The sequence below is a fragment of the Hemicordylus capensis genome, chromosome 3 (genome assembly GCF_027244095.1).
Source record: "Hemicordylus capensis ecotype Gifberg chromosome 3, rHemCap1.1.pri, whole genome shotgun sequence".
NCBI lineage: Eukaryota > Metazoa > Chordata > Lepidosauria > Squamata > Cordylidae > Hemicordylus > Hemicordylus capensis.
Genome location: NC_069659.1, coordinates 309,564,540 through 309,578,394, shown reverse-complemented (window position 1 = coordinate 309,578,394; position 13,855 = coordinate 309,564,540). Strand labels below are relative to the sequence as shown.

Below are 13,855 nucleotides of genomic sequence, written 5' to 3'. Positions count from 1 at the left end.
GTAGTTTTTCCAGGTATAGGGAGACCAACTAAATGAAACCTCTCTCGGTGATTACTTATTTACATGTGCAAGTCACTTGAAGCTGTAGTCATCACCAAGTGATAAATATGCATGTGTGAATCAGTGTATAGATTGTAAAAAATGCTTGGTATCTTATAGGTTTTATTGTAGTAGGGAAGTCTATTTATTCAAACCTTGAAAATAGTCATGTAACTCATATCGGACTTGCTTCATCTGTCATTCTGAATAAGCTTATGATAATTAGGTACATTTTGTGGTAACAAAACAATCTGAAAACTTCTTAGTTCCAATGAGACCTGAATTAGCATCTTTTTTTGCTTTCACAGATGACCATGGATGAAAAATATGTAAACAGCATTTGGGATCTTCTGAAAAATGCAATCCAGGAGATTCAGCGTAAGAACAACAGTGGCCTCAGTTTTGAGGAATTGTATAGGAATGCCTATACTATGGTATTACATAAACATGGAGAGAAACTCTACACTGGACTACGAGAAGTGGTTACTGAGCATCTCATAAATAAGGTATCTGAATGCAGTCATCATACACACGTTGAAAACCTCTAGCTAAGGCTTTAGAAGACATTGATTTCTACTTTTGCCATGGCTGACCTTTAGAGAACACTATCACAATGTCCTGGTTCATGTGAACTATTGTTGATTTCCATTTTTATTTTCAGATGCTAGCAAAAATTCCAAAGCTGGTACCTCATTAGGATCTTTGCTTTCACATATGCTAACACTGTTACTAGTACAGTTTATAAATAAAGCATATGTTTTACAGTTGGGAAGTAAGGCTGAGAGAGTGACTTGCATGCAGTGAGTTTATAGCTAAGTTGTGCTATAGGATATCAGCGATCTTCTACAAAATCTTCTGTAACGTTATGGTAGAAGAATAAATTGGCTGTTGCACAGTCATAAACATTTGTTTGTTAAGCACCAAGGCAAGTTAGAGGGATTTAACTAAAAAGTTCAATGGAGCAAACTTGTAGTAAACCACAGTGAGACACCGGTAGTAATCCAGTGTCCTGAGAGAGTTTCCCATTGCAAACTGGCTTTATCTTAAAACCTAAAGAGGTACTCTATTGTTTTGTTGGTGATATATGGAAATCAATAACAAATGTTATTTTAGTAAAATTCACATTCAGAGTGGAAGCTACAAACTACTACTACTACTACTACTACTATGGGTATTTATATATTGCTTTTCAGCAAAAGTCCTCAAAGCAGTTTACATATCAAATCAAATAATAAATAAGGGTGGTAAGTCAACCTTAAATGCAGAATGAGTTCTGCAGTTAGATATCTTTATAATGCCGGTTTGTGGTGGCCAATGCAGCACAGAATGAATGAACAACACAGTGAGGTGCTTCACACAATCAGTGTGAAGCGCCGGAGGGGGTTCTGTGGGGAGGTAGGGCTTAGTCCGCTCTCTCCACAGATGAGCAGCTGCTTGTAGCTGGTCGGCCGGATCAGCTGCCCACACAACTGCTGGCTCTGTCACGGAGCTGAGTCGGCAGGGATCAGGGGCTGTGCAGCCCCCAGGAGTTCCAGGGTGCCCCGTGTGAGCATGCAGGGCATCCTGGAGAGACCTCAGAACCTGGTAAGCTGCTTGCAGTCTCCCGGCGGGGGTCTCCTCCTGTGTCGCCACGGCACGGAGCCGCGCCGTGGCAGCACATGATCAGAAAACCCGGGTTAGCGGACCGCTCGCTCTGTTAACCTGGGCTAAGGGGAGGGCTACTTTGGCGGGCTAACAGCCAGAGAACCACTGGGCTCGCCCACTGGTTCTCATGATGGGGAAAAACTGGGCTGAGCTTCTTTAGCCCGGTTTTCCCCCATCGTGAGAATAGCCTCAGTAACATTTATTGCCTGATTCTGAGAGCAAGCATAGGTCTGACCAAGAATATCATGTCAGTACAAAAGAGATTGAAATTACAAAAGTGTATGCAATTGACATATCAACCCCACCCCCAAATTATCATAAGCAGTTTTTAGCTCAATGTGATCCTGCTGGGATTACCACAGTCTTTTCTTGAAACTCAGAGATTGTGGAATTGCCCATTCATTCAAAGGACAAATCAACCCTCTAGGTTAAGTGTACTCCTGAGGACTATGAATGGCAAACAATAAAGAACACTGTCCTTTCTTAGCTGTTCGTAATTTTTTGAGGGAGGATAGTTTTATTGACTAATATTGTGCGGGGACAGAGTTGACTACTGTTCTTGAGTTGAGAGAGCAGAGGCCAGATCTAGCTTCTTGTGTGTAAAGAATAGCTTTGTGGAAAGAATTGAGTAAGTGAATGCAAGAAGATTGGTTGGGGATGGGCAGCACATCTTGAGAGCTTGGAAATCATGTTGTGGTTGATTAATGACCTTCTCGAGATTGCCTTGCTCAAGCTTACTTGATGGGTTGGAGTATCAGGTTGGTCGCTTTCTTCATGAAGAGATTCTCAGTGACCTTGGCAGCTTTCTGTGTTGGATGACCTTGTTAATGAGCTGGAATATATTGACTAGAGATGTCAGAATATTGGGTTCCACTGCTTTGTCAGCTTGAGCTCCAAAAGACTGTGCCACAGCTGTGGTGGTAGTGAAGAATCATGGTGCTCTGTTGTGCCTACTGAACCTAATCTGGGTGAATTTGAGCTGGCTTTATCCACTGTGATTATTTTTTGCCACATATTGATAATTGACTCAGCTTTGGGTGCTGTTGCTACTACTTTAAATGTACTCAATAATCTTAGTTATGACAACTCAGGGCCCACTGCTGGCAGGGCAGGGCTGTCTCCTCGATGGTTGGATCCCACACTGCTCCAACAGTGTCTGTTGTGGGATGTGCATCTGACTTGGTTATCTTCTTTGTCACAGTCAGAAGTGACAAGCAGCCCATTTTCATAATATTAGGCTCTCATTCTTGTCCTGCTTGGGTTGGTCTATCCTGCTAACAGCAAACATGTTTGTAGATACAGGTGTGTGTGTTCTGCACTTTGGCTCAGATGGCTGTGTATAAAATGCACACACCTGACATGTATTTTGATTAGTGTTTCTATCAGAAAAAAATAAATAGGAGCGAGCCAAAATTAAGGTTTGACCATCTTTCAGAAGCATTAGAAGACCTATCTTATCCCAACATAAAGTGTTGATTATTAAATATTAAGCGCTTATGATTGCATCACTGTGGTGGTTTTGTATTGGCTGAGATGGCTTCAGAATACACCAAAGCCTACCAAAAAAAAGATCAAAAACCGGACAGAGAAGCGGTTAAAAAGAAAATAGTCTTAACTGCTTTTCTGCTCTGTTTTTAATTGCTTCCATGTTGGGATTGTCAAACACAGGATAGTCCTTTATCTGTATTGATGCATACCCTGTCAACTTAAGTCATTGGAACACATTCATCTCCCACAGAATCATAAATTAATTTGTACAAATAACTTTTAAAAAGGATTTTAAGTGTTTCAAATGTATTAGCATGCTGTAAAGCAAGAGTTCACTTAAGGGTCAGTTAAGGATAATAGGCTGGGAAGATTAGTAAACTGCTACACACTAATCTCTTTAAACAATTTTAAATGGTAGCATTCATGTTCGCAATACAAAGTTGTTTTTGTATTATTTTTACCACTGAGGCACAGATAGGAAATATTGCTTTCAAGTTACTCTTGCTTGCTGAATGTTTTCTCTGACATGAATACTTCAACAACAAATTATGCAACATAGTAAGAGATTGAGCCCTTTTGCCAAAAACTGTTATTTTTGCAAGCTAGCTAGTTGCTGTTAAAATCCATTCATGATGGTACCTGTCAGTAGTTGTCACCTGCAGCTACTGAAATTAAAAATTTAAGTGAGCAAATGCAAGGATGAGTAGTTTGCAGAAGTACACAGAACTGAAATGTGTGTTATGATTCTTGAATAGAAGCTTTGTGGGTAGGATGTTGTTGCCTGTGTTCTACCAGTTCTCCAGTACATGCACTCTGAATGCAGCTTGTTCTGGCCATAGGGAACAATTGTGAACTCAAAACACCCCCATTATTCCCCATGGGTAGCTCCTAGGGAGACCAAAGTGGATTTTGTTGTAGGGCATGATAGGTGTGCTACCTACCACCCAACCCACAAAAGAAATGGTCAAGCGGGTGATTTTAAACAAATTTTTAACCTTGCCCCCCAACCCCCGTAGGATCCTATGGCGGGGTTGTGGGAAAGGTTAAAAATTTGTTTAAAATTGCCCACTTGCCCATCATTCCCTAATAAACAACCCACTTTGGTGTCCCTAGGAGCTACCCATGGGGAACAACGGGGTGTTTCGAGTTTCCCATTGTTCCCTAAGGCTGAAACACTAGAGACGTTTTGAGTTCGTTCCATCAGAACAGCTGGTCAAAACATTTCAGCTGTTTTGCATTTCATGTTGAGCTCAAAACAGAATGCATTTTGTGCACATCGCTACCACTTGCCTAGTCATGAATTCTGCTCCCACTTGTGGTGGTGCTGCATTGCACAACACTCCAACTGCTTAGAGATGCTGAACTTCTCTCGTTACACCAGTTTAATACTAGTCTGGATGTCAACCAGACATTACATTATAAATTGTTTTTCACTGCTACTTGAAGACAGCAGTTCCATTTCAAAATTTTAAAAAAAGTTACCGTAATGTGTGATATTATATAAATGGTTTGTTTGTTTACATTTATATTACGCTCTTTCTCCAAGGAGCTCAGAGTGGTGCCCATGATTATTTTTATCCTCACAACAACTCTGTGAGGTAGGTTAGGCTGAGAGATACATGTCTGGACCAGAATCACCCAGTGAGTTACATTCAGACTTGGCCCGTCCTAGTCCAACACTCTAACCACTACACTATGCTGGCTCTTTGACTGGGAGAACTATTGCACTAGAAACAAACTACAAGGCTTCAGCCATAGGCAGACCTCTCTTCTAAATGCACATAGCATTTTTTAAATCCTGCCCAGTACAGTTGCCTGAAAAATCCATATTACAAATCTATATGCAAAGCATGATGATTTAACACAGTGGTGCCTGTTTCATGTATATGTTCATGTTTCAGACTTTACTGGTATTGGTGACTTGATTGTCTGTCTTTGCTTTTTAAATGTCACAATGTTTATGAATCTTGCCTGTGTTGTATGTGGTGGTTGATTATTCAGCAACTGTTTTTATCTTAGGCCTTGTTGGAACAGTAGCATAGCAGTACATACGTAACAAACTTTAAAAGGAGATGAAATTTCAATCTGTATTGAAGAACTTGGTGATAAGTAGTATATTAAAATTTTTCTTCTGTTGCAGGTGCGAGAAGATGTACTAAACTCATTAAACAACAACTTCCTCCAAACATTAAACCAAGCATGGAATGATCATCAGACAGCTATGGTCATGATTAGAGACATTCTGATGTACATGGTGGGTAATAGCAAATGTTTTAATTACTCCAAAGTTTAGTACATTTTCAGTCTTATGGAAACGTTCTGCATCATGATATTGACACAAGAATTGGATGTGATGTGTTGAAGTGGTTGATGTGTGCACTATTTGTAAGTCTGTCAACATCCATTCTCCCTCCTGAACTATTTTGCTGCCATGGGCGGAAAGGTTTATGTTGGAAAGCTGAAAGACAGCCCACTAGAGTTTTTCTCCAAATGGGCTGTAATTGAATAATGAATCGTTCTTTCATCAGAGGGAGAAAAAGGTGGCTGACATCCTCAGTAATGTTCTGTGTGTGCAGTGCAGGGGAGACGATGTGTGCACCGCTAGCAGCCCTGCTTCCAAAGTACAGGCGCTCATGCAGGTGGGGAGGGGGTGATTTAAGCTGATGATTCCCTCCCCCCACACACACACCGGAAGCAAAACCCCAGGGATCTACTTCTGGGTGTCGAGGAGCCCATTCCTGTCTGCAAAACATCTGAACTAAGCCTGTAACTAAAGTAGTGTCTCTTGACACGGTGTGTGCTCATTTATTTCTATTCTTGTTGAACTGGCACTGTTTGTTCTTCTGCGTGGTCTCACGTCTGCACAGAGACCCCACTTGTGAATGTTCCAAGTTTCTATATTTTAGTTCTGGTGGGAGTCCCACCCCCTTCCCTCTGTGTGCATGTGTTGCCCTTTCCCTCCTCAGTCTTTCTTCGGCTAAGTTAACATTTATTGATGGCCACAGCTTCTGTTTATTTTTCCTTGGCAAGGCACACATCACTGATTTCTGTGCCCACTGCCTCAAGTTTACTAAACAAGCTTGCAAGAACCGGGCATCATGAGTCTGCTCACGGCTGTGGGAGCAAGCATTGATATCTTCTAAGTCCACCCCTACTCCACCCACAATTCAGGCCTCCTTAGAGGAGGACTCCAAACTTTCTAAACCTGTGGCAGCTGCTCCCACCTCTATCTCCGCATTAAGCCAAGCCAAAATCTCAGGACAGAGCACACTCCCAAATACACCTCTAGAGCAAATGGCTTCTTCAACCTCTACGTCAGTCCTGAACGCCTCGGTACTGACAACACAAACAAACCATCTTACAAAAGAAGAAGTGCCCTATGCACCCTCTGGGTTCCAACTCCCACTCGGACCCCACTAGACTTCCTAAAAAGCAGATGCATTCTGAAGACCCTTCTCAACCCCAAAAGAAGAAACCAGTTCTTTAAGCTGAGTCAGTTTCTACGAAACCCTCTTCAGTGCCAACTCATCCAGCCTTGGATTCGTGATGAACCCGAGGCCCCCTTCTCAGAAGCTGAATACATATACTCAGACCCCTGGCCAACCCAGTTCGAATGCCTTCACACTGACACCAGACTACCAAACTGAGACCTCTACCAACCATTCTACCCACATCAGCAAGGTAGAAGTGGATGGAATACCTTCCTCCAACAAGATCGATTCCAAGAGGTCAAGTCCTAAGTTCATTTCTTTGGCTCCAAGATGCAATATAACCAGGACAGATACAGGCCCTCTTCTCGATACCAGGACTCAGAAACTCTTCAGTACCAAGAATCGTCTTATACACAATCCAGAAATGGTGGAGGTGCTTATCATTCCACCTATGAAGACCCTTGGGAAGTTCACTACCATCCCACATGTACCTTCATGTGCCTGAGGACACTCTTTCGCTCACATTCACCAGACATGGGCCACAGTCACCAGTCAACTTGTGCCCTAGAACCGAGGTTAGAAAACTGGATGCTACTGAAACAGCCCTCAGTAAGGGACCCACCACTTCTCCAGAAACTTAAACCCGCTCCTCCACCAGTCCCACTGCCATCAGAACTGGTGAAACCCCTATCTGCCGTACTGGAGGGAACAGTCAATTCAACCAACACAGCATCCAGGAATCTGAAGGGGATCAGGAATCTGAGGAGGAGATAGAAGATGAGGACACTCTTTCTACCCACTCAGAAGTGGCATCCTTGGTGGGCCCCAAACCTAATTCACCTTCAGAAGACTATAAACTTTACCATGACTACCTGTCTAGAATGGTCTCCTCCTCAGGAATCTTAACTAGCCCAGCAAAACAAAGGGAAGCTAGATACCCTCTTCGGTCTCGTAGATCCTGAAACACAAGCACCAATTTCTTTACCCCTCAGTGCAGCAGTTATGGATATTGCCAAATTGTGCTGGAATAAACATTCATCTCTTGCACAACCTATCAAGTGCTTGGAAAACTTTTACCAAATCCACATCGATGATGAAGTAGCTGGTAAATTCCTTCAGAAAAATCCCACTTCTAATTCAGTAGTAGTGGAAACTTCCCAATCTCACAAAAGGATGTGAGTGGTGTCCTGTGCTACAGATAGACAAGGCCATAAACTTGACTCCTTTGGCAGATGTCTATACTCAGTCTCTGCGCTGCACCTCAAGGTGGCAAACTACTAGGTGTGCATTTCCATATACAGTCATTTCCTGTGAGGAAAATTGGGTCCCTTCCTTGAATACTTCCCTTAAGATAAAAAGAAGTCAGCAAAGGTTTTGTTCAGAGAGGCTGCACAGTTGACGAAACATGTACTCAGCACTTCACTCCTCAGAATGCACCACGAAGGTCATGGCAACTTCCTTTGTCATCCACAGGCATACCTGGCTCAAATCTTCTGGCCTCACCCATGAGGCTCGTGCCCACATTGAGAATCTCCCTTTCGATAAAGACACGCTCTTTGGGGAGAAAACAGATAAAACCTTAAAGGGTACAAAAACTATGCAATTCAACTCGCTCTATGAGCTTGCACTCTCAACCATCTCACACCCATAGAACCACCCAGTGGGCCAGACCTCAACAATCCAGATAGCCTCCGGTCTACCCACCTTTTGACCGGCCCGTTCGTTCCCAAAAGTACTCAGTATGGGAGAAAGCAGCAGTACTCCTACACTAAACTGCCCATTTAGAAACAATGATCACAATCATCCTTCACCAAGAAACGATGACTGGCCTGTATATGGACCCATCTCTCCCCCATCTACCAGCCTGGTAGGATTCATAGAACTGCTACCAATGGAAGTAAAGTAAGCAAGTAAAAACGAAATGTGTAATGTTGTTGTTCAGAATAAATATCACCTTAAATGCAATTCCAGCTATACCACTAAACTTCTGTGTAGCTATAGACAATATTAATACATTTCTGGGCCTAATTCAAAGTGCTGGTTTTAACCTTTAAAGCTCTAAGTGGCTTGGGACCTGGCTACCTGAGAGAGCGCCTTGCCCCATGTGCCCCAACACAGACCTTAAGATCTTCTTCGGTGGCCCTGCTCCAAGTGCCGTTGCCAAACGAGGTGAGGCAAGAGGCTACTAGGGAGAAGGCCTTTTTGGTGGTCGGACCCTGTTTATGGAACAACCTTCCTAATTAGGTTTGCCTTGCACCATTGCTTTGTTCTTTTGGATGCCAGGCAAAGACCTTTATGTTCACTCGGGCTTTTCAAAATTGATTTTCAAAAAACAAGTTTTATAATTTTTTGTTTTGTAATGTGTTGTGAGCCACCCAGAGAACAATTTGTTATGGGGCAGCTAACAAAGTTGTTGTTGGTGGTGGTGTTGTTGTTACCACCACCATTCAGCATAAATACTGGCATTTTCCAACGGATTAATAAGCAAACACTCCACCCAATTTAATTATTCCGCTCTTTGAAGCTGCAGTGTACTAGTTATGTAACATATTGTTTACATTATTCATCTTCTAATAAATTGAGGTTATTAAATGTAGCAATAATTAGCATATAGCATTATCTTGGGAAGCTATATTTTACATAGTTCTTTACTGCTTATTTCAGATAATGCTAATATAACTAATAATACTCTTATAATATTACTACTAATAATATGATACATCACATATCTACCCACCCACCCCCATCCAAGGAACAGAGTGACAAAAGTAGGGTTCACAGGTAGGCCTCCCTTTTAATGTACTGACTATGACAGAGGCTGCTTAGCTTCAGAATGAGAATACCAGGTGCCCTTCAACAATTCTTTCTCTTCATCCAGAATTACAGATGAGCAAACCTCTGCTGTATATCAGAAGGTTGTCTGTATGCAACCTGAATTCTGGTTATAAACAGCGTTACTAGCTTGGGTTATGGTTACTTATATGCACGGAATGTATGAATTATGCAGTGGTGCAAAATCTTCAAGTTTTATGGTTTTTTGTGTTATAACTGAGTACTTCTGTGTGTTGCTTGGCTTGGTAGATGTAAATAAGTTGTATACAATGTTAATAATGAACATTAACAAAGTTTTCAAAGTAAATTGTATATGATACTGTGCAGTCAATATAATGTTTGCAGTAAGAGATCAGTAAAAGTTTAATTGGCTTAAAAAACAAAACATGGCCTCTCTTCTGTCAGCCAAATAAAATAATTTGTCTGTATCCATAGTATCCCATACCTTATAAACCACTCTGCTTCCTTGAAATTCCTTTTAAAATTTATCTTACCAAAACAATTAATCTGCTTGTGGTTCTTTGGGGGAACAAGGAGGAATGCCCTTTTCAGTAGTAGTTATGGGGCGGCGGAGATCATACTCTTGTTTCTTTAGGCAGTCCCTTCTCAAAAGGACTGTAAGTCCTTTGAATCTTAGAATCCATGCCTACTCTGAACCTAAGTACAGGAGAACCTCAGTATTCACTGGGGTTTCATTCTCTGCAGTTACCGCAGATACGGAAACCGTGAATACCGAGTTATTGGGGCATGGGATCGCAGGGGTTATGTTCCTGGAGGCCCGAAAATTGTCCCATAAGTGCCAAAAAAAGGTTGAAAGGGCAAAATAAAGTGCCCTAACATGCTCTGTGGGCCTCCAGAAATCCAGCAATGCCCCCAAGAAGTGAGAAATTGTTCATTTTTTAGCCATTTCCTGCTGGGTTTTTAGAGAAAACAAGCACAAAATGGCTCCGTTTCACAATCTGGCAATCGGAAATGATCTCCAAAGTCATTTCCGGCTGCCTCCAGCTTGCGGATACATGGAGTTAAGCCCTCTTCTGCTGGTTTTTATTCGCACATGCTGAGGTCAGGTGTTAATTAATTGACTGTGGATACACAAATCTGTGGATGTAGGATCCATGGATATTGACATTCTCCTGTATATGTAACTGTAGTAGTTTTGGTTTCTTACAGAATTCAATTCAGTTTCCTTCCTCTTCCTCTATAGTCTCCCAAGTGCTTTATTTTAGATTGTAAGCCCTTGGGGTAGGGACCTGTCCTCACATCCTCTGAAAGTGCCATGTACATGGATGATACCATATCAATATTTTCATTTCAATTTTAGGATCGTGTATATGTACAGCAAAATAATGTGGAAAATGTCTACAATTTGGGATTAATTATCTTTCGAGATCAAGTTGTACGTTATGGGTGTATTAGGGATCATCTACGACAGACATTGTTGGACATGATCGCGAGGGAACGAAAAGGAGAAGTTGTAGACAGGTAAGATTGCGCCCCCCCAAAGGACAATTGTTGGGATGGTTCTTGTGAGATTCATGGGTTACAGCTTCCTTACTCCCTTCTTCTCATAGTAGCTCCACCCACCCCACTCCTTGGGGTCAAGGGATCCTTGGGACTTGTGTAGTTGAATTTAGATGCTGCCATCTCTCTTTGCAGCTCCCCACCTCACTTCCCAGAAATCCTCAGAAGCAACTGCTGGTAGTTACTGAGTAGATCAGTGTTTTTTCACAAGATAAAATGTCAGTGTTGAAGTTGTTTTTCTGGTAGGCAAGCATTAATGTTCATAATTGGAATTGAGCCCATTGTAGAGCTCAGGTTGGTAGAGAGCATAAAATAGAAATATACCATCACCAAAATGGGTTCATTGAACTGTCCGTGTGTGATGTAGGATGTCATTTCCTGAAACTAGGGGCTGGATCCCAAAGTCCATAATGATTTGCTAATCTTTGGTATCAAGTCCATGATGATAAATTATAATTCTTGACTTCAAAAATCAGTTTTTTTCCTTTAGTACTTTTTTACATGGAGTAAAAGTAGTCTTGAAAGGCTGCTGTCAATACATGTACATCCTCATCCACATCGAGACAACCCCAGGTGATTCATTGATGAGCAGTGCTACAGATGAGCATTATGATGTGGATGCATATCTGCATCGTCATTGGCTACATGCATGGAAGCCTACTTTAGATCTTTCTCACTGGATCAGTGTGCATGTATTCAATGGAAGCCTGTGAATCAGTTTTCAGAGATCATAAGTGTAGGCTTTATCATGTTTGTATTCTGATTTTATTTTAAAACCAATTTTTGGGATGTTCTTGGAAACTCAAATTGGCTTTAAAAATCTGATTTAAAATCTTAACAAGTTCTAGTAAGAACTAATCAGCCTACTTTCCTTTTACGTGTGGACTAAATTTGGTGCAAATTGAGGTCCACCAGTTAGATCTCTTGCACCTCAAATGTTCATGTGTCCGCCATCTTGGATCGGGGTGGATGGCATTACAAACTGTACCATTGAGGTGTCCCTATGTGTCACTCACTACAGCTGTTCCAAATTTGTTTCACTTTGGTTAGACAGTCCTCACGTTGGTGCACTTGTGCCTCAAACATTTGTGCATCTGCCATCTTGGATCGGGGTGGGTGACATCATCACAAACTACACCATTGTGTCCATGCAGCTGTAGCAAATTTGGTCCGAATCAGTTAGACTGTCCACAAGTTAGCCCACTTGTGCTTTGCAAGTTTACACATCTGCCATCTTGAATCAGTGTGGATGACATTGTCACAAGCTATGCCATTGACGCGTGTGTGTGTGTGTGTGTGTGTGTGTGTGTGCGTGTGTGTGACTCACTGCAACTGTACCCAGTTTGGTTCAAAAAGGTTAGGCAGTCCACCAATTAGCCCGCTTGCACCTCAGATGTTCATGCGGCTGCCATTTTGAATTGGAGTGGATGATATCACCACACACCACGCCATTAGGGCATCCCTATGTGTCCCCACAGCTGTAGCAAATGTGGTTCAAATCAGTTAGGCGGTTCACAATTTAGCCCACTTGCGCCTCAAAAGTTTATGCGTCTGCCATTTTGGATCAGGGTGGATGACATCATCACAAACTACGCCTTTGAGGTGTCCCTATGTGTTCCTACAACTGTACCCGATTTGGTTCATATTGGTCCAGGCATTGCATAGTTGATGGGAGGGGACACACGGACAGACACACAGAGAGAATGCCGGGTGATCTCCCTATTTTATATCTATGTAAACTGCTTTGGGCAAAGTGGTATATAAATATTTGTTGTATTTGTATCAAATTAATTTTGGCAGTCAGTATTGTGCCAGTTCAGCATCCTGTCAATTTCTAAATCTCCAGCCTGGAGTATGTCTATAGCCTCAAGATGACAGTGGGTGAAATCCTTTCTCTGCTAATATACAGAGTTCTTTTATTGAGTTGCCATTAATGAGCAGGGTCACTCTGGTGATTTTTAAACATGGGGGCAGGATCTGTTATTGAATGGATTTATAGGTTTGATTTATTTTAATCTGTTAATCTGTATTGATATTTTGGCAGAGGAGCAATAAGAAATGCTTGCCAGATGTTAATGATTCTAGGCCTTGAAGGAAGATCAGTCTATGAAGAAGACTTTGAAGCTCCATTTTTAGAGATGTCAGCAGAATTCTTTCAGGTATAATAGTTGTCAAATAGATAGATATGAGACCTTTTTAAAAAAACTGTGTTGCTATTTGTTTACCATTATATGATTAAAGTACTTAAGAGTACTTGCACCTGTATGTTGCAAAGAATCTCTCTAAATGATTCTTATTTTACCCAAATGCTGTTTAGAACTGTATTGTTAGATCTAGATGTTAAATATCACATTTGTTTAAAGCTTCATTATCCCAAAGGACAGACAAAAATGATTTTTCAATCTATGAATATGAAAATCCTATATGAAATGTTCTAGCAAGCTTATTATTTAGTCCCTATTGAAAAGATGAATTCATTAAATAACTTGATCATGACCAACTTATATTCATTAATAACTAATGACTGGGATCCCAAGCACCCGGTTTTTATGCATGGAGACTCTCTAGCTCCTTTTTTCCAGTGGTTGTGCATCACCTTGAGCATCATGTGATTCTCTGGAGTAGAGTGCCATGAGGAGAAAAGGCCTGCTACTGTAAAGAAATTTAGCTTTTTCCTATTCTTGTATGGAAGCACTTTCTGCTTCTGCAAAAGGTGGGGAGGTTGGATCCTAGCTATTATATGAAGCCCTGACATGGAATTCTAAATTGGCAAGTATAACCCAATAATGTTACCTCTAAGGCATGTGCGTGCACATTTGTTGATGTCCATTCAGTTAATTTTAGATCCCGTTTACGTTGAATCATGTAGCTCCCACTCTGAATGCATGTGCACACACAAT

At 41.5% G+C, this 13,855-nt stretch overlaps 1 protein-coding gene across 3 annotated transcripts in view; it reads left to right on the top strand.

The window, feature by feature from the left end:
* CUL3 (cullin 3) overlaps nucleotides 1–13,855 on the top strand; it is a 90,209-nt gene that overhangs the window by 53,243 nt on the left and 23,111 nt on the right. For all 3 annotated transcript variants that reach the window (XM_053309624.1, XM_053309622.1, XM_053309623.1), the window contains exons 2-5: nucleotides 348–545; nucleotides 5,312–5,425; nucleotides 10,756–10,916; nucleotides 13,000–13,114. In XM_053309624.1, the coding sequence (XP_053165599.1) occupies nucleotides 348–545; nucleotides 5,312–5,425; nucleotides 10,756–10,916; nucleotides 13,000–13,114 (588 nt within the window). The remainder of the gene's footprint in view (nucleotides 1–347; nucleotides 546–5,311; nucleotides 5,426–10,755; nucleotides 10,917–12,999; nucleotides 13,115–13,855) is intronic.